Genomic DNA, 20,600 nt, shown 5'->3' with positions numbered 1-20,600 from the left:
TTGAAGGTCTAATGAGCCGCTTGCTGATGGTTGAAGGCGACATCGGAGAAATCTAAATGCACGTTTCACATCGGTGAATGCGGTCGGCCAAAGCCTCCCAGTCGTCTGGATCTTCGTGTCCCAAACTAAAGCCAGGTAACTTTCCTCCACTTGGGTCTGCCATGGCACCGCAGTTACTCCAAAACCCCACTGAGGCCGGGTGTCATTAAAAATTCTCTGTGCTGCAAAGTTTTATACAGCAAGCTCACAAATCAGGATTTGGTTCCCCGATGATCCGTTCAAATATGACGATTGACTAATTTTGATTGGTTGAATCAGTCCAACCTGTAATCTGATTTTTTTTTAATGCCAATAAACTGAAAAAATGGTTACATTTCATATTGGTAATTTCACTAAGAATCTGCCGGCGGTGATTTTTGTTGCCCTCGTGTGGCCGATGTGGAGTATGAACAGAATCCAAAGGGGCACGGTGGTTAGCGCTTCTGCCTCACTGCAAAAAGGAAACAAGTTGCAAACTAAGTTGTATGTCTTTACATGTTGCGTGAATGAGCGATTGACAAGCTTTATGTCTTGTACGCGTCCCTGTGATCAATCCATGGCAGTGACGTGCATTCAGGGGAGGCAGGAGAAGCCGTGCCTCACTCGCCAATCTTGGAAAGAATAAAATGTAAAATGAAAAAAGAGATAAATGGTTATATTTATCCGCGATTTGCACTATAAAGGTATTTTCATTTCACTTCACCTGTTTTTTTATTCAAAAATCACATTTTCACATTTACCGTTTAAATACTGAGACTGTTGAGCCTCAACGTATATTGTGCAATGACGGCTGACAGCTGGCATGCTCTGCACTAGGACCGTATTGCTGTCTCTCTGTATGTCGCTATTATGACGTTTCAACACTTTTGCTCTATGAACTACATTTCCAATGCACAGTGTTTTTTTTTTTGGTCAACAACTGCATGTGTGTCACTAAATTTGTGTGCTGAGCGAACATAAAACGGCTGAGAAGAGCCACTAAGTGAGGCACGCAGTCCTCCTGCCTCACCAGCCACGAATCGCCTGCATGTCACTGATCCAGGGTGAAGCCCATCTCTTGCCTGATGACTGGCATCAGCTCCACCTTCCCCTGACCCTCGGTGCAGAGTAAGCATTTAGCTATAACGAATATATTCCACGTGTCTCGGCTTGCGGTAAATCAGTGGACCAATGATTGATTGCATCGATGACCCGTCCATCTGAGAATGACAGAGGTGTGAACACACACATGGCCTCCATGTGCGCAGCGTCTCGCCAAGCGACCGTCATTAATATTATTATTAGTAAGGTATGATTCGAGCCTGTCCCTCCCAACCCTCATTTCTATCTCTTTTTATCCCGACCGCTCAAGGCAGAAGGCCGCCAAAATTGAGCAGGGATCGTCCAAGGTTTCTGTCCGGTATCAGGCAGGATTTTCTCACCACCAAGTGCTCGCTCTTCGGTTTAGGAGATCATCTTTAAGACCCGCCCGACATGGAAAGTGTCATCAGACAACCGGGTTATGATTCGATGCCATATGAATAAAATCCGACTTGACTAAATTCATTTTTTGTTGTATCCAAGAGCTCAACCCAGGAAATGATGTGAGAGAGTCTGAAAAAGGAAGAAAGTGTGTATATTGATGAAAACTACAAAAACAGACCGTAAAAAAATATGAAATCAGAACAAACTGTGGAGGACAGGAGTCACTTTGGCAAAAGTGATAAAACATTTTCCGTATTCATTTTCAAAGTGATCCGAACCAAACAAGCGGCAAAACGTTCAATCCGCATTCAACTTCAACCTTCCTTCAACCAAGCTGGACGTTCGGAGTGTTTTCTACGCTCCAAAGACAGATTGTGCCCGGTGCCTAACCTAAATTCATCTTGAAGCCGTGACTTCTCCCCGCCCCCTCGCTGGCGGCCCGACATAAACACAACTGGCGCATGTTTGTGTCAAAACCAGAGGGATTTGAGGGGAATATGTGAGTCAAATGTAGTAGCGAGGCTCAGCCGGTGCCAGCCCGTGTTTGTGAACCCTCTACTTCAAAGTGCTCGTGGTCACTTTGAAAGGCATGAAAAACACGGCACCACCAAAACTGACCGCGGTTCAGTTTGTCCCGGCCGAAAGGGGCGAGTCCCGAGTGCCAGGAATCAATGTTATTCCCTATTTTATTTTGGTTTTTCTCCGCACGCCCGAAAAAATTTCGAGGTGAAAGAGCAGATGGGAGGCTCGAGCGAAAGAGGCCTCGTGTCCCCCGAAAACACCCGGAGCCGACACAAGTGAAAAATGACATTCCTGAGAGGCTCATGTGGTGGAGCCCGACGAGGGCTGTCATCAGAGAGCAGTTTGGGATGACAGACCGAGGGAGGAAAGGCCAAGATGGATTGAGAGCGGACAGAAAATGAGTGCGTGAGCTTGAGTTTGTGTGTGTGTGTGTGTGTGTGTGTGTGTGTGTACACACAGCTGCAGAGGGTTGGACTCAGACCTCATCATCTCCGGTGGAGCGACCAAATAAACAGGACAGGAGCTATTTTCAAATTCTCCTGCAATCCCACACGGTAGAGATCCCCAGATTAGAACGATAGATGCATAGAAGTGGAAAGAAAGGCTAATATCTTTTTACTGTTTTTCTACTACCAAACAATTCCCGACCGCAGAGGCGAGGATCGGATGTGCCGTGTCCTTATCGCTAAGTGGGAAATTACCTCGAGACGTCCGGTGGCTGCCTCCTGGTATGTGGTCTGCAGCGAACGTAAACACACCCAACTGAATATATCTGTGTGTCCCATTAAAAGAGGAAAAAAGTCTAATGGTAAGTAATACGAAGACAAAATCAGAATTGAACATAGGAAAAGTGTTGAAAACATCAAAGATATTCAAAATATTTGTAAAAATTATAAGCTAAAAAACATTTGGTTTCCAGGTCTGCAGGATAAAATCAGCCCAACGGGCCGTGAAATCAGGGAACCGAATAGTCGGCATCCAAATATTCACCTGCCAGACCAAACTCACTGCTATTAAAATCTCATTGCATTATAATTACTGCCAAATGTTTTGGTAAAAGAGGAAGGTGAGGCTGAAACTGGCAGAATTAAAGGCTCTTTTTCCAAACCGGGTATTTGGGCACATTATTATTGCACTGCAACTTAGAATAAAACTCAAACAGGGGTATTTTTACTTCACACTGCCAGTAATAAAATGCCCCATTTCCTTGACACTTAATGTCGTTAAATACTTTTTTATGCTTTAAATACATATTTGAAAAGACCACATATTTAAAGTTTGTACTTTTATTTCTGGAAAAAAATATGAATGACTTATTTTATCTGTATATTCGTCCCCAGCAGTGCATATTGCCACTTGGCGGTCAGCTTGCTCGCTAACTATGCTAATGCTACCTCGTCAATTTGTTGACGAAAGCATTGCACAATTTAGATTTAAGACTTTGAGCGAAGTTGAAAATGTGATTTAACTTTTCAGAAATTGATAAGCTTGTCTTCATCTGTGCACATTGTTTGGCCCTCATGATCTTGGGGTCGCCATCTTCTGCGACAGACGCTCTCCTCTTTGCACAATGTTTGGGCTCCTCAAGACTTACCGGCCATTTGCGTGTCTTTACTTCCTTATTAAATGTGTTACAGAGATTCCATACTTTCATCCTCAAAACGCTCCATCACCGTAAAAGCTCACGACTTCTTAACTCTATTAATATACTTACCAACTTGTCCCCGGTACTGCTACTTAGCTAGCTAACTGCAAATAAAATACAACTTTTATTCTGTCCACGTTTGTATGAATATATAGTTTATCACTGTATTAACCCTGTGGGAACAGCAACAGTTCTGGTTTCTTGTTTGAACTCGTGTTGAACTCCCTCCCTGCTAGGGGGTGTGAACAAAGAAACGCAGAGCGCCCACAGCGGCGTTCCACACTTGCAAAACGAACAACTCACTCAGTAACTCAATGAACGAATGTTTTCGTAACCCGGAGTCTCCATCCCGCTTGCAAAAGAAACCGATTCGCTCGGTGACTCGATGAATCAATCGCTCAATAGTTCAAGTAGCCAACCCTGCTCGCAAAATGAACGACTCGTGCAGTAACTCAACGAACGAATCACACAGTAGCACCAAGTGGCCCGGCCCACTTGCAAAATGAACAACTCACTCAGTAGCAGAGTAGCCGCCCTTCTCCGAAAACAAACCACTCGCTCGGTTACTCGGCGATTCAAAAAAAAACCCAATTGTCTTTACCGAGTCACTCATATAAACTCAAGTCAGCAAAAAGGTTAAAGTTCCCTCATTGCCGGTTTAAGCGGGAAAGCAGGAATGACAACACTTCACTTCTGCTCCTCCGCACCGATCACGCCCACTTCAACATTTCGAACCAATCGCACAACGGTTCTCGAAAAAAACCCACACCGATGCTGAGAAGGAGCCCCGGGATACTCGCCACCAGGGTCTCGTAGGGGCCACCAGGTTGATGGGCCACCATTCTTAAAAAAAAAAAAAAAAAAAAAAAATCAGACAGTTTTTTTTTTTACTGCAAGCATCATTTTAATACAAAAACAGAACAAAAAAATTGTTTATAATTTTAGTTTTACACAATTGACTCCTTGTAACCCGTTCTCCCTCCCTCCGTCTTCTCGTCGTCACACTGAGTAGCACGGCATCAAAAGGCGGTGGACTTGTCTCCTTGCGGCCCCCCAACACCATCCCGTCCCCTCAGCCCCTCCCCCAGAGACAATAAATAAATAAAAATCACCTTTAGATGTCTTCTTCTTTCCCATCATTGTCTTTAGGTTCTTATAAACTTCATCTCTGACACGGAGAATAACACGATTCTTCCCTCGCCCTTCAAAGAAACCTCCGCCCCGTAAACGACGGAGTATTTGTAAAAAGCCTAGAGGAGGAGGCGGCGCCGAGGAGGGAGACGGAGCTCCGCTCGGCCCGGGACTCCTGTCATTCATATTTGTAGTTCTCTCTACACATGAAGGGCAAACCCCTTTGGTCATGATCTGGGAATTGTAGTCATTAGTGAAACGGAACGGTAACAAGGCGGCCGCCGAGGTCGGAGACCCGGCGGGAAAATCATGGTGTTACAATGAAGTAGAAACACACTTTTACACACAGGTAATGTCAAAAGAGCGGCGCGGACAATTCCTTAGTACAAAAATCAACGAGTTCTTCAAGCATAATACTAAGTCATTCTCTGCGAACGGTGATATGACGTGAGACCGAAAAATAAATAGATCTTTCTTTCAAGCTAGACAAAAAAAACAAAAAAAAAAAACAGCTGGATTATAAATTAACCAGAAAACCATAGGGAGAGAAAAAAAAAAAACAAAAAAAAAAAAACATTCGCGCGAAAATTCGAAAAGGTTTCCATACGGCGAGTCCAGTCGATGACCTCTTGTCGTTTCCTGCGACTCCTGGGAACCCGAGTTCAGGTGGGACTGCAGAGGGAGAGACTTTTAGTGCATGCTGGTTCTGGAGCGTGGCGAGCGCGGCCGGCATCGGGTCGGGGTGGACACACACCCTCACACACACGTGTGTGTTATTGTCAGTGATGTGCTGTTAGTCTAGTGCGTCGCTGTTGAAAAAACAGTTTGTTGTCGTGGCGATGTTGCCTGGCGAGACGGGACACGCGACGCCGATCTTCACGTTCCAGCTGTCGGGAGGAGTCTGTTCTGCGGTGTGTGTGTGTGTGTGCGCGCATCCTCGGCTGCAGCAACACCGCCTCATATTCAACCCAAGTTAGCCGCTGCGTGTTTGCGTGTGCGTGTGTGTGTGCCGGACAGCGTCTCCCGCCTCCTGAGCTCTCCACATGTGGCGTGTGCCTCCACAGAACTGCTGAGGTGACTCTTTTTCTCAGGAAGCGACTGGTAGCTGTTGCATATTTTCTTTTTCGCTCATCGCCGAGGCATCTGGCCCGCAAATAATATCCTTTGGAGGTTTATTTGATTTGCCTTTTTTTTTTTTCTCTTTCCTGAATGCCTTTACGAGTCCTTGTCTCAGTGGTGCGGTCCCTACCCCCGCTCTCTCCTAGAAGGTGTGTGTGTGTGTGTGTGTGTGTGTTCGCTGCGTCCGGGATCAGAACTGTGTAACAAAATAAGGCAGCATCGCGTCGTGACGGGTCGGTGTTTGGTTCCACGCTAATTGAGTTGGGGGGGTTCGAAAGTGGAAGCGGGACCCTGGAAGGCAAGCTGAGGTTGCTTCTCAAAGGAGGGGTCGGGGGGTCGGGGACCCCGGCCCCGGACCGCGGGACCAGAATCGTCGTCCTCTTGTGCAGGATTGCAGTCCGTTTTCGGTCAGGAGGAAAGGATGAGACCCCCGGAACCCACCCTATCTCCTCCCTTCTCCGGGGCAATATCAGCCGTAGTGCACACATTCTTGTCGTAGTTGGACGTTCACATTGTACAGTTGGTGACTCCAAGATGGCCGACCACGGCGTCTCCTCTCCTGACCGACGGGGTCTCATTTCTTGGCGGCCCCCGGGGTCTTCGGGCTCGGGGCCTTCTTGGAGATGGTGGGGATCTTGGATGGTTTGCCTCCGCCGCCGGGCCGCCGCGGGGTATCTGAGGTGTCCGAGCACACCGAGCGGGCGTCCTGGAGTTCCGACGCGTCCGAGGCGTCGCTGCCGCGCCGGCTGCTGGCCCGGCTGCCGGCTCGGCTTCCCGCGCGGCTGGTCGGCCCGCTGGCCGTAGACGCCCCGCGCTTCGGGTCTGGAAGGACGACGAAGACAAAACGGGAAAATGTATATTGTCACGCTAAAAGCTTTGTTGGGCGATGGCGTTCGCTGATATCGACGGTGCTAGCCGTCTCACCTGTCCGCGACGGTTTGCCGCCGTGCGACGTCCCTCCGTTCTCCCCGGTCAGCGAGCCTCTGCTGGAGTGGAAGGTCGGCCTCTTCAGCTTGGAGCCCGACGCCGCCCCCTGCGGGCGCACACAGGACCCGTTAGCCGCCGCCAGGCTCCACCGAGACGTTTGATTAGACAAAGCTACGAATACACGACGAGTCACAGACGGTGAAAAACACGATGACGGACAAACCACTGACAGGAAGTGAAGGTCAACACAAACAGAACGTGGGACAGACACATCTACGTATTCTAAACTCTTCTATTCCGATCTCATCCGTTTGATGAGATGGAATTTGAACGGGGGGTCCAGAGAAGGACTCTTCCTCTTCTCTGAAGTCTCCGTCGGCTCCTCACCACTGCTCCTTTTTATCATGTAATCTACTTTGGAACGAATACAATGACGAAAACTAGGGGTGGGACTTGAATCAAAAATGAGTCTAGTAAATTACAGATTTGTAATTATTGTGTCAAAATCAAATCTCAATTTAATCGCATTTCATAACTTGACATGAGAGAAAAGAATCGTAAGTTGGTTTGTTTGATGAATGAATTAATGTGCGTACTTAAACGTCAGAATCGTGTTTATTTTACCACCGGTCCATGCACGCTGAAAACAAATCTCATCACGATCCGTGTTACTTCCATCATCCGCATCCTCAATCCCACCTGAAGTCCCTGATCTTCAATCACGTAGAAGACAGCGGTCTACAGTCCACAGTGATCCATCTCACCGGCGGTTTGACAAGAGGGACTTGAATATTTTGTTTTCTGAATTTGAACTCCGACATGTGGTCTCGTGTTGAAACTGAAAATTCTGCTTGCTCGTGTTAGCAACGCTGCTGTGTTCTGCACCCATGTCAACATTAGCGATCGGCGCGCTCGTGGGAGTTAACGTCAGCAACCTGCATGTTTGCATGTTAGCAAGTTAGCATTACCGACCAGAGTGCTAATCCGAAGTTAGCATTACTGTCCTGCGTGGCAGTACAAAGTTAGCATTACCAACACGCGTTCCGGTACAAAGTTAATGTTAGCGGCTTGCATGCTAGCTCCAACAGGGACACGCAAACTCCTTCCCACATTAAGTGCAAAGAACAGAGTTTTTGTTTTTATTCCCATCTGGAAGTTTATTTTAAAATGTTCCCGCAACCAGGGTCATCTCATTTATCTTGTCCTTTATGCTATCACACTGTGCGGCGGTGAAATCAGTCCGAGAAACGTCCCCAAAGAGCAAATTGAAGTGCGATTAAAATGCATTATATTCGAGTCCTTTCATTTCGATTTCTTTCGAAATTGTGCTAATGTCCCAACCCTAAACAACACACACAAAAATGCAACAAAAACTACAAATATGACCTACATACTTTTCAAAAGGCCTGCAGTAATCTACTGATACTGTTATCAGCTGCTAAACGTTTACCTAGTGTGTCCTTAAAACTTAAGGCTTGAGTAGATGTGAGTGTAAATTCACATTTGACTATTTATGACTAAATGACAAAGGTCTTCTTAAAAAGGGATTAGCTGGTTAACAATAAAGTGAAGCTAGTAAAGTGAAGCAGACCATGTCTGTGCGAAGACGATAGGAAGAAATCCCAATAATTGCAAATAACTATTTATCCGTTGAATGATGCGCATCAAACGCAGATCCTTATCATTACACCATTGTTATGCTTAACGTCTTCAATCCTGAAAATGCTCACACTCCGACACGTTTCTGTTTCATGATGTTATCTATGTAAAATAGTGTTTAAAGCGAAGCTCAATTAAATAATGAACATTTGTGCATTTCTCATTACTTAATGAAATCATATTTCACAGCTTCGAGCCTTGCTTGGATTTACACGGTTCTTAGAATCTCCGCTCCGTCTCTTTCACCTTCATTTCAAACAAGAACGGCGCTCGGACTGGCGCCGTGGCGTGGTGTGCGTTAGTGCTTTAGCGCGCTCAGTTGGGTTTGGGGAGGTGCGGGGGTGGGGTGGGAGCGGGGTCGGGGTCGGGGTCGGGGGGTGTGAGGGGTGCGGATGGGGTCGGGGTGAGTGTGTTACCTCATGCCCAGGTGTGCTGTGGCCGAGACCGAGTTCTGGGCAGCAGTGGCACTTGGTTGGCGTCGGGGTTTTACTGTGTGCCAGCCAGGGCTTGGCATAGTCGCGCGAGTGGGAATGGGCGGACTGAAGGGAAGGGAGGAAGGAGGCGGGGAACAAAAGGAGGACGGAAGGCGGGGGAAGAGGAGAGCCAAGCAGCAAAGAAGAGAAGCAGGGGGAGGATGGAGGAGGTGCCGGGGGGGGGAGGGGAGGAGCGGGAAGTGCAGCGCGGTGCGAATCATTTTGCGACAGCGGATGATTTTATTTTTCATGTTTTTCCCGTTTTTTTTTTTTTTTTTTGTTTTTTTTTGAGCATCCAAGCCAAGGTTTTTTTTTTTTTTTTTTTTTTTTTTTTTGGAAGGCCGGCCAGCCAGAGGTCAAAGGGGGGGAGCGAGGGGGAGGAGGAGGCGAAAAGATTAGACAGAACAAAATAAAGAAAAACAAAACAAAATAACAACACATAAGTTATAGATGCGGTGAATTTTGAAAACAAGATGAACAACAGACTAATGTTACATACACTGTGAGCTGTACCATCTCTCCAAATCACACACACACACACACACACATACATAGATGCATGCACACACAACATCAGATGACAAATAGTGCTGACACACAACAAATGATGCTCACAGGGTCAGTTTGGATCCATTTTAAGCCAAATATATAGGAGCATGTATGTGTGTGTGTGTGCGCACGTGTGTCGCGGTGATCTCTGGGCTCCGTGTGTGTTCTCCCGGACCTCAGGCTGGCTAAAAGACGTGAGGTTGCTAGCTTGAAAATGGCTTCCTTACAGCCTTGAGAGGTGAATTTTGAATTCCTTGCAGTTCAAGCCCTCTTGGCTTCAGGAGCAAAAACACGGTGGACGAACAGTTGCTGCATGAAGATGACTTGGAACAACGGATATAAGAAATTCTGGTGCGCGCGGTGGCGGCGGTTGTCTCTTACCCGGGACGATGAGGCGGTGGGTGTGGCTGGTGCGGACGGAGCGGACGGGAGCGAGGCGCCGCTGTGGGAGGCCGAGGAGGAGGAGCGGGTGGGCGAGGCGTTGCGGGACCCCGGCTTGGAGCGTCGGCCTCGCGACCGGAAAGCGGCCAGGCCTTGAGGCGTCCCCTCGGGAAGGATGAACTTCTCCCTCAGCTCCAGGTTGGTACGGCCGCGGGCTGGATGGAGGACGGAGAGGGGGAAAAAAAAAAAAAAAAAGTCAGTCGCCGCGCCGGGGGTCGGCTCACCTCGGGGCGGGAGGGTGCAGGTTGCGGAGGGGCGGCAGAGGCAGCGAGCAGAGTGAGGGAGAGAGTCGGTGCTTCCGTCGGGCCGGAGATGTCGGTCGGGGTCGGTGACAGCGAGAAGGGCTGGGGGTTTTAGAGGTGGGTGGGGGGTCTAGGGGTCCGAGGGGGTGACTGAATTTGTTCGCTTTTGCAGTTACAGGGGCGAGCGATGGCGCCGGGTCCACGTGCGGAGGAAGGAGGGCCCTGCTGGATACGCATTGAAAGCCGGCGCGTCATCGCCAAGATGTCGCCGTCGATGGGAGGCTCCGCCTCCGAAACCGGCGGCGGGGACGACCTCGCCTCCTACGCTTTCACTGCGTATCTGGTTCTTTTCTTTTTAAGGGTGTGATGGCGACGGGAGCAGAAGATAAGATAAGAACTACTTTATTTATCCCGGAGGAAATTGTTGTGCCAGAGTTTCAAGTAAAACATAACAATAGTAGATAATAGTAGGAAGGAGGGAGAATAAGAAATACAATGAAATATTAAGTGTCAAAGTTAAGGCTATCAAGTGTTTTAAGGTCTTAAAAAAAAAAAATCTTCACTAAATTGTTACTAAAGCAAGAAGAAGTAAATAGAAAAAAAAAAAAGTAGAGAATTTAGGAGAAAGAGACACTAAGGTGAGGAGAAACTCTGGCAGGCAGCTGCCCGAGACAGCGCCGGAAGTGGTTCAGAAGTAGTTCGAAGCACAGCCTCTCTTCTCCCAAATGTTTTTTTTTTTTCCCGGTTGCGGCGCAGGAGCTTTTTTCGGCTCTGCCGTGTATACACGGTGCGTGTATATGTACGGGACAGGTGGCGGGGGAGGGGGGGGGGGGTCATGCCTGGTTAAGGAAGAGGGGTTTCTCCCTTCTTCGGCAGACGCTGAGCAGCATTCTCTTGAGAAAAAAAAAAAAATTGTGCAGCAGCCCCGGCAGACAACAGCAAGCCTCGAGAAGCTAGCCACGGATAGAGGAGGAGGACAGAATGGTTTGGGGGTTGAGGAGGAGGGGGGGGGGGATGTAAACATGGATGAGCGGGGGGGCTGAAAGGAAGTGGACGGACGAAAGATAGAGAAAAGAGAGGAGGGCAGCGGCGAGCTGTAGAAGCGGCGGAGCTCCGAGCCGTCGCTCTCGGCCCGACGGCGAGTCGATTAAACAGATGCACCCTGCAATTACCCCCTTCCCTCCCCCCGACGTCGGCCGGCCAGGTGCACCCTGTAATCGTGCCTCCCACCGGCCGGCCCTCACAATTAGAAGGAGCCGGCGTTATTTTGAAAACCCGGGCTGGCCGCGCCCAGGGATCGCCGACCCACGAGGGTGGGTGAGAAGTTAAAAAAGCAGATATGGCTGCCGGCCACGTTCCGTCCCACGCTCGCCTCAGATCGGGGGCCCCCTCGGGGCGAACGAGACCCCGAAAACAGGGTCGGCCAGGTCCGGCGTTTCCGAGTGAGACGGCTGGCGCACGCACGCACGCACACACACACACACACACATACACACACCACACAGACAAGCCTGACGTCAACACCGGACCGCGGTTAGAAACGGTTATGCACACGCACGCGAGCGCTTATGAACACACGTGGTTTAACACAGCTGTGGTTTTGAGATGGAGTCAGACGGGTCGGGGTGAGAATGAAGGAGAGATGAATCGAAAGAGAGAGAGAGAGAGAGAGGGAGGGAGGGAGTCGTAGATACCTCGGCAGAAGAAATAGCCAGGGGTGACTGTCACTGAGAGACACAAGAGACAATGTGAAATAACTGTGTGCTCGATGTGAGAAAGATAAAATCCTAAAAATAACAGTTTCGGGAGCTTTCAAGCACACACACACACACACACACACACAGCTGACGCGTGTCAGTCACACGGAGGTGTGTTAAATGTGATTTCCCGGTGTGTTTAACTCAGTCGTGACAGCCTGGCGGGCCGGGTTAGGAGGGGTCAGGAGAGACAAACGTTAGTCGGGTGATCACAACCAGCAGCGGCAAGGCCAAACCAACCCAAAGGAGGATGGGAGCGAGGGAAGGAGGCAAGAAAACGGAAAAGAAAAGTAGACGAGACGTGAGGGAGGACAGGCAGTGAGAGGGGCGAGAGCCGAGGAGGTAGAGGAGGAGTCCAACCTAGACGAGATGAGATGGAGCTACTGGAATCGGAGCGGAGAATCTTAAGTCCTGGGTATTGCACTGGAGGAAGAGAAAAAAAGGGGGGAGGGAGGGAGGGAGGGAGAGACATGGGGGAGGAGGAGGAGGAGGAGGAGGAGGGAGAGAACTGAGGATCATGCACCATGCAGCACCAGATCTTTATTTGAGAGGGAAATGGGACGAATAAGACGGGGCGGGGGGGAGGAGGGGGGCGATACCCCGATAAGGATGGACGGTGGATAAACGTGTGGAGACGGAATGGAGGGATTGGGGAGAAAAGAGAGAAACGTGGCGCTTGGAAGAATAGATGAAGACCGGATGGCGGCGAGGAGGAAGATGAGACGCCGCTTCACCTGCCGACAACTTGAAGGTGTGGCCGCAGGTCGTCCTCTAGCGCGGGTGTGGGACGCTTTGGGCCTACTTCTCATTCGGAGTGGAAACTGTTACCGTGTAGCTAATGAGCACTTAGCTACGGGCGAGGTGAGTCACGGTTTTGGTGGGTAACCTTTTTTTCTGTCGTTGCTGCGGCAACAGGTGGATAAAATCCAAGTGCGGGATGGGCGGGAGGACGAATCGCGTTGAGAATGTACATGGAAATGGATTCATTCTCAGGTCATTTCTTAATCATTGTTCAGCTGTTTGCAACCTATTCTTTGAGTTTGTGTGTGTGAAATTTGCATGTATTTCTCTCTGAGTGAAAACCACTACCATGTAGCTAATGAGCACGTAGCTACGGGTGAGTCATGGTTTGAGTGTTTTAAGTCATTTTTTTTTTGGTTTTCTGCCGTTGCTGCGGCAACAGGAGGATAAAATTCGGAGAGAGCTGGGTGGGCGGGAGGAAGAGTCGCACTGAGCGTGTGCGTGGATATGTGATGCAATGGGGGGGGGGGTTAACCTCTTTCCTCCTGGATATAGGGCAGCACTGACAGACTCAGTTCACACCCATGTGTGTGTGTGTGTGTGTGTGTGTGTGTGTGTGGGGTCTATTAATGTGAGCGTCCCCTATGGGTCCCCTCACCTCTGCATGGGTCGTTTTTGACCAGGAACTCGTCCAGAGCCATCCACCCTCCGCCGACCCGCACCATCACGGTGCTGCGCAAAATCCGCACCAGGCGTAGCTGCTGCGAGTCGCCGAACTGCGGAAGTTTGGGAGGGAAGGGGGGTGAAAAAGGAGGCAGAGACAAATCAGTGAGTAAAAAGAAGCACACACTCATGATTTAAAGCCCTCGCACCAAGCAGCCCACTATGCCACGCCTCGTCACATGATCTCTTCTAGTCCATGCAGCCACAGAAACCCATGCATTGACAGCCCTCGGCTCGGCTCGGCTCGGCTCGGCTCGGCCCGCCCGGCACAGCCGGCGCTCATTCGAAGGGGTCGAATGTAACCAGTGTTAAGTTGCCAGAGTCGTTGTTTGTCTGACGAAGCGAGACTCCCAAAGCAACACCAGCACAGAGCAAGGAAATCCAAAATCACATATGCATATATGTGTATATATGTGTACATATATATATGTATATATATATGCCTGCGCACACACACACACACACACACACACATAAATCAGCGAACCAATAATTACCACTTCAGCATGTGTTGCTTGCTTCATATTGTGCAATTTTTTCACACACACACACAACAAACCAACAAATTACAGCGGGGACACGGACGGGTGGTGAAACCTGCTTACATGTTACACAACCGCCGCATGTTTTATTTATCTATATGTATTTAAAAAAAAAAAAAAAAGCATGAATTAGCGTAACATTAAAACGATACAGCCGTAATGGACGGGCAGGCGGGGGGCGGGAACTAGGAAGCAGGTTTCCACCGCGTCGGTTCACATCAGCGGCCGTCACTTTACCTGGTTTCCAAGGAAGAACTACAAAAAATCCAGCGGACGCGGAGCAGATAAACACAAGGGTGGGGGGGGAAGAAAGAGAGCGAGAGTGAAACAACATGTACTGACTGACATTGGATGTTTAATCATGTATGCATGGAGCTCATGGGTCACTTTTCAAAGATGTCTGTCGGTATCTGAATGATAAACGCGTGTGTGGATGGAGATTAGTGGTGTCAGTAATAAAAGAAGCGGTGGACATGAATCTGTGAGCGCTATGAGGACATGGGCTGGAGGTGGTGACAGAGACAGTGAGTGATGAAAGGGTGAAGCAAAGAAGACACAGACAAGGTGACAGTGATACGCGGCGGTCAGGCACCGCACGTTATTACTCCTGGGGGCGTATGATGGCGAGTCCCGTGGAAGCTGCGGAAAACTGTTAGCTCGTGTTTGTGGCTCCTGTGAAATGTAGCATGGATGCACACAAGAGCTGCGGAGGCCTCGGGGCTCTGACAGAACACAGCAGGAAAGACCTGCTGATGGCGCACAGGCATTCGTTCATTCATTCATTATCTATACATTTCATCCTGCAGGGATGTGGCGCACAAGCATCTCTCATTCACATGGAAAAAATAAATTCCGATAGCTCAATATAGAAATCTCTTGCTCAACCATTTATACAGGGGGCTACGGGTGACCCTCTTTGTACGTTACGTGTATCTTGATCTACCTCCAATATAAATGAAACTCTGGAGTTTGAAAGTCTGCAGCCCGGCGTGCATCCATACGTTCACATTTACACGGCGAGATTAATACGGTCGCGTCAACAACGAAAACACTGCTGAGACTTGTGCTGCGTTGATGATGTTACTGGTTATGTTGCTGTTAGAGCTCCTATTACGCTCATCTACACGCCATGATGTGAGATCAACACAGAGACAAGGTGAAGATGCTGTCGAGAAATGTGAGTTGTTAATTGGTGGCAGTTAATTGACGAGATATGAGTAAAAATTGATTATATGTCTGACATGTCTAGAATTATAATGGGTCGAACTGCATTTCGGAGATGTTGCTTTCTGGCAAAGAAAGCAACATTACTTCAACGACAAGTTTCAAAACCTATTTGTTACAAAAATCAGTTTGGCACAGTAAATAGATATATATACATACTGTATATATGTAATATTATTCTTGTTCACAGTGCCTTTTAAAACGATGCGTTTAAGGACCTACCCGATATTTGTTCTCTCCTATCTGCTCCACCTGGAACCTTTTGGCACATTTGCACTGGGCAACCTGCCGAGTCACCTGAGTGGACACAAAAGACGCCGTTTCGCGGGTCAGCAGATTCTTATTTTTTGCCTTTTTGCTGGCGTCTTGAAACCCAACGGCATCCCTCACCTCGTCCTCAATCTTATCAGCGTCGGTGGTGGGTCTGTAGGCATCCTTGTTGGGGTGCAGCGCGGCGACAAACTCGTAGTAGTCGATGTAACCGTCGCCGTCTCTGTCAAAAATGTCTGCAACGGCCGTCATCTCCAGCCTGCTGGTGGGAAACTCTGAGAGAAAAAACAACATCGGGGATTCAGACACCCTATTAAGAGAAAGCGACATTGAGGAAAAAACAGGAGGCAGAGCTGAGGATGTTGAGGTTCTGTTTGGGAGTGAGGAGCATGGAGAGGATCGGGAAGGAGTTCAGCAGAGGGAGCGGCATGTGTTAGATTAAGTCTTGAGATAAAGTCAGACTGAGATGGTTTGGACATGGACAGAAGAGGTGGAGGAACCAACGTGGAAGCAGATGATAGTGGGTGCGGACGTTTGTCAAAAGTGACGTACTTGAAGCTAGGATGCCGTCGATGAACTCCTGCCGCGTGATCTTTCCGTCTTGATCCTTGTCTATGCGTCTGAAGAAGTCCATGACGCGGGACTTTTTGTGGTTCATCCAGCGCATGTATTTCTTCCTCCACACGTCAAAGTCGAAGTTGGCAAACTCCTTCAGCTGCAGGGGCAAACAGTAAAACATGACTCGTCGCCGCTGAAACTCTCAAGGTTTGGTTTCGGCGGTTATATTCATAGACCAATAATTTTTTTCCACTTTGGGGCCTACAGAGATTAGGCTATGTAATAGCTACCTCCTCCAGTCGGTCCAGACCGTCGTTGAGCTTGCGTTGGCGGTCCAGAGCGAGCAGCCACACTTGCTGCCACCTGGCGCACAGCTGGGTCAGTCGTGGGTTTCCTCCGGGAACGTGTACGGCCGCGTGCTGCTGCTGCTGCTGCTGCTTGCCTGCGGAGAACGCGAGTAACCCCACACACGCTGTCATTTCCGGCAGACTTCCCGTTCGGGGGTACCCTGGAAAACAGCGCTCGGCTCTCGACGGGACTCACGGGCTCCTCTCCTCTCGGCCAGGCTGCTGGGAGGCTCTGCGGGTTTTCTCTTGTAGGTTTTGGTCACTTTGTCGACATCCGGCTGCTTCCTCGTCATCTCCTCCATAAACATCTGAGAGTCGCAAACACAACGGGGGGATGTAAGCGGAAAAGCACAAACACAGGTGGGCCGTTTCCATCCAGGGAGGCATTCAAATACCAAAGTGTCTCATCATCCGTGTCAGAACCAATGGGAAACCGACCTGGTGTTCTGTGATGAGTGTTTTGAGTTGCGGGATGTCTTGGGGGAGGGGCTCGGTGTCTCTCTGCACCAGCGTGGTTTCCGCCCATTGCAGCCACGACAACAGCTCCTCCAGGAGGTTGGCGTTGTTGAGCACCTCGGTCAGAGCCGCCTCCAAACGCTGCTCATGCTGTTTGGCCCATGTCAGCACCTGCGATGTGATGGCACGGATTTAATAGGCCTTTACTTTGAAAGAGCTTGGAGTTAGCGCTATGCTAACGTAAAGTAAAGTAGAAACCTACATTTTTTGTTACAATTATTATACAATTAAATACTCTATTATACATTGCTGCTGTCATCCTTATGTTTTTTTCTTCCTTCTTTATGGAACGAACGGAAGATTCATTAATTCCGTAATGCCGACATACAGCCGCATAGCTTTTACCTTCCCTTAGCATGTCCAGAAGTTTAACTTTATCTGCGATAGATAGCATCTTCCGCTGCCTTTTGGGCCCTGCCGCGGGTGCTTTTGTCGGTCCAGAGCGTTTTGTCAACATTATGGGTTTTAGAGAAACTCGAAATTGCAAGAGAATTTGCACGTACGTAATGTAAATTTGGCGAGCTGTTTTACGTACGTGGACGTATTAAACTCAAATGTTAGTGACGCACAGGTAGAGAAGAAGCGGAGTGACTTTTTAGCCGATCAGAATGCAGAACACGATGCACGATGCGAATCCGTGAAGTAGCGAAACCGAGAAAAGCAAACCGCGTTATAGCGAGGGATCACTGTATCCCTATCCTGTCTGCACGCATGTCTCTTCATCAATGCTTGATAGTGACCTCATCTTTTCACCCTGTGCTTTCTCATTTGGCAGGTCGGAAGCGAGCTCACCTCCTCGAAGCGCGCCCTGATGATGGTGATCCAGTGCTTGATGGTGGTGATGGAGTCCGGGTGGCAAAGGCTCAGAATGCCCTCCCCCATGGTTGCGGCCTTGTTGACGTCGGACCTCTTCTCCTCAACGGTCCTCATGAAGTCGCGGTGCGTGTGCAGAAGTGCCTGCAGAGTCTCCGCCTCCTCGGGAAGGACGCCGCGGAAACGGAGCGTCTGCTCGGCCTCCGAGAGCCATTCCAGCAGCATCTGGACGGCGGAGCGGAACTCCTCCGCCTGTCCGAGACAAGAAACGTTGCTATCGACGGCCAGGTTTCCGTCGCTTTTGCTGACTTCATTACGACAATCCTACTGGTGAGACAAACATCTCCCCCAATGTTTGGAGCACGGAGATCAACATTTTTTTACTAGAATGCCATATTTTCTAATGAACCGATCTATAGATCGTGACGCCCATCAATAAGTACTATTCATCCGACTGAAAAGTAAGACCGACGGCAATCCCGAGCGTGGCCGTGTCTCCTCGGCTGTGTTTTCCTCTGACCTGTTTGAAGGCCTGCTGGAGGCGGGTCTGCTTGGTGACTGACAGGGCGCACACCGTGTCCCAGCGGTTGCTGAGCTCCTGAAGCTGAACTTTAACCCACGCGGTGTCGTCCCGGCCCGTCTCCATCAGGTCCCGAGCGGAGCGCTTCAGAGCCTGGACGCTGCCGGTCCTCTTGCCCAGCTCTTTCTGGAAAGCCTAGGTGTTTGAACAGTGAGGCCGGTGTTACTAAGTGCGACGATACACTATGAATGCGTACTTGACAGATGAAGAGGGACTCCCCCCGTTCGGCCCGGGAGCACACCTTATGTGAGTCCATGAGGTTTGACACCAGATCCAGATCTCCGTGCACGGGCTGATCTTCAGCCAGCTGGGGCTCCACCCGGTACAGCCAGTCCACCAAGGCCTGGAGAGCCTCTGCAAACTGGCCTGAGAACAGCAGCGCCTCCTCCAGCTTGTGTTGCCTGGACGGAAAAGATCCGTGACGCGGCGCTTCGTGAAAACGACGGCGACGAAAAACAACTCGCTCCTGCACAAGCGGTCACCCTTCCCTCATCCTCTTTACCTCTCCACACTCTTCCCACAGACCGTGTCCCACTTGTCGCGGACCTCGCCCACCAGGTGGTCCAGTTTCTGGGTGTCAGCCGGTAGCTGGGCCTTGTCTCTCATGGCCTTCCCGGACCTCACCGTCGTGTCGTAAACCGGCTGTTTAGACCCCAGCGCCTTCTGGAACTCCTGGATCCATGGAAAAAGAGAGGAGGAAGGTTGTAAAACCACGACGGACGAGTAATGACAGATATACAGATGCGTACCCATTCGGTCTACATCACGGAGTACCTTGTGCTTGGTCAGTTGAACCTTGATCTTGTCGGGCTCATTGGAGATCTCCAGCTCTGAGTCCAGTCGTTTTTCCGCTTCCTCCAGCCAGTCGGTCAACTTCCTCCAAGCTTCGTGGAACTACGGAAGAGCACCAGATTGGCGGTTTAGTGTATCGTCTCTTGCCCGACAGTGTCGATCTCATTTTATTGCGGCCGAAGATGAGGACGGCCTCTTATTTGTGTTTCACTCAGGGTACCTGTTTGGCCCGTTTGCGGGCCTCGTCCAGGTGTCTGCCGCGGTCCAGCGATCGCTGGACGAGCTTGTCCCAGCGGGCCTGAACGCTCAGCAGGAGGTTCTTGATCAGAACTACATCCTGCTTCAGGCTGGCAAAGCGGAGCTGAGAGCCGGCCTTCTCCAGGGCCAGGACCTGCTCTCGGTGTGTATTCACCTCATTCACAAACACCTGCACGGAAACACGAGGGTTCACGCCCCGGTCAGTCATGACAAAGCTGCCTATGACAGAAACACAGCACTACTGAGATAAGTAACAACTGCTAACTCTCAGCAAACAATATTCCACCTGTTAATCCAACAGATATCATACATTAATTTGTAAATGATGAATCAGAGTGAAAATATCAAAACAAATGAACGGCGGAAAATCGGAAAATGTTGAATAAAATAAACAATGTGTAACAGAAATAAACAATGTGTATAGGGACTGTAATAGAAACTACTTGCAACCAATCAATTTGTGTTATCTCTGTAATATTATATATGCGCAAACACACACACACACACACACACACACACACACATGCACACACACACACACACTCACAGCACATCGGCATGCAAGCAGATTCTGAGCAGAGATTGCGCTTTTCAAACAGAAGACTGGTAGGGCTAAAAGTGATATTGATAATATTGCAATATAACAATTGATAATATCTTCATAACTCTCCACTTACTCGTCCGTCTGAATATGGACAAAATAAATATTTATATATTATAAAAAAAAACATTTTACATAAAAACTGTATATCCATATGACAGATATGTTTTCTCCGACAAAAATCTTTCATTGAAGTTCAAAACCTATATTTGGAGGGAAAACTGACAGTTCTCATGAGTGAAAAGTGGCACAAAAATAAATACATTGATTAAAACAGACCTTGTGCTCATCGATCTGAAAGAGGACGGTGTCCAGGATGAGGCTCGGGGGCTGGGCCATGTTTAGGGTTTGTTCAGCCTGGGTGAGCCAGTTAATGGTGTCCTGCAGAGACGTCTGAAAGCCCGTTGCCAAGGAGACAGCCTCGTCCAGCTTTGCCTGAAATGTATTAAACACTTCATGGTCAACACGGGTTTTTAGAATTGGCATCATAAAATTATAGCACATTAAAAATGCTAAATATAGCATATCATAACAGTTATTGATTCCCAGTCCTGGCATCACAAAAGTTCTTATTATTATCGCTAATAATCTAAGATTCAAAGACAGCATCAGGTGATAAAACAGAATGTAGAGTAGATCAGGAGAAAACAATAAGCGTCCCGGTCTT

General features: G+C 49.1%; 1 protein-coding gene across 1 annotated transcript in view; it reads right to left on the bottom strand.

Annotated features, from left to right (window-relative positions):
• Positions 1–4,548: 4,548 nt before the first annotated feature.
• Positions 4,549–20,600, bottom strand: part of LOC147216377 (microtubule-actin cross-linking factor 1, isoforms 1/2/3/4-like) — a 107,037-nt gene continuing 90,985 nt past the window's right edge. The window contains exons 82-102 of the mRNA XM_086178412.1: positions 20,213–20,368; positions 19,295–19,501; positions 19,057–19,176; positions 18,785–18,954; positions 18,524–18,683; positions 18,223–18,417; positions 17,682–17,954; positions 16,812–17,000; positions 16,570–16,681; positions 16,317–16,468; positions 16,021–16,183; positions 15,589–15,743; positions 15,421–15,495; positions 14,212–14,229; positions 13,368–13,485; positions 12,329–12,391; positions 11,906–11,938; positions 9,910–10,124; positions 8,923–9,045; positions 6,845–6,953; positions 4,549–6,742 (exon numbers count right to left, since the gene is read on the bottom strand). Of these exons, the coding sequence (XP_086034538.1) occupies positions 6,495–6,742; positions 6,845–6,953; positions 8,923–9,045; positions 9,910–10,124; positions 11,906–11,938; positions 12,329–12,391; positions 13,368–13,485; positions 14,212–14,229; positions 15,421–15,495; positions 15,589–15,743; positions 16,021–16,183; positions 16,317–16,468; positions 16,570–16,681; positions 16,812–17,000; positions 17,682–17,954; positions 18,223–18,417; positions 18,524–18,683; positions 18,785–18,954; positions 19,057–19,176; positions 19,295–19,501; positions 20,213–20,368 (3,054 nt within the window). The 3' untranslated portion in view covers positions 4,549–6,494. The remainder of the gene's footprint in view (positions 6,743–6,844; positions 6,954–8,922; positions 9,046–9,909; positions 10,125–11,905; positions 11,939–12,328; positions 12,392–13,367; positions 13,486–14,211; positions 14,230–15,420; positions 15,496–15,588; positions 15,744–16,020; positions 16,184–16,316; positions 16,469–16,569; positions 16,682–16,811; positions 17,001–17,681; positions 17,955–18,222; positions 18,418–18,523; positions 18,684–18,784; positions 18,955–19,056; positions 19,177–19,294; positions 19,502–20,212; positions 20,369–20,600) is intronic.

This window comes from Fistularia commersonii, chromosome 30 (genome assembly GCF_037954325.1).
Source record: "Fistularia commersonii isolate RoL2024-O1a breed Wild chromosome 30, RoL_Fcom_v1.0, whole genome shotgun sequence".
Lineage (NCBI taxonomy): Eukaryota > Metazoa > Chordata > Actinopteri > Syngnathiformes > Fistulariidae > Fistularia > Fistularia commersonii.
The sequence above is the reverse complement of the archived record's forward strand: the minus strand, read 5'-3'. Positions and strand labels throughout refer to the sequence as shown.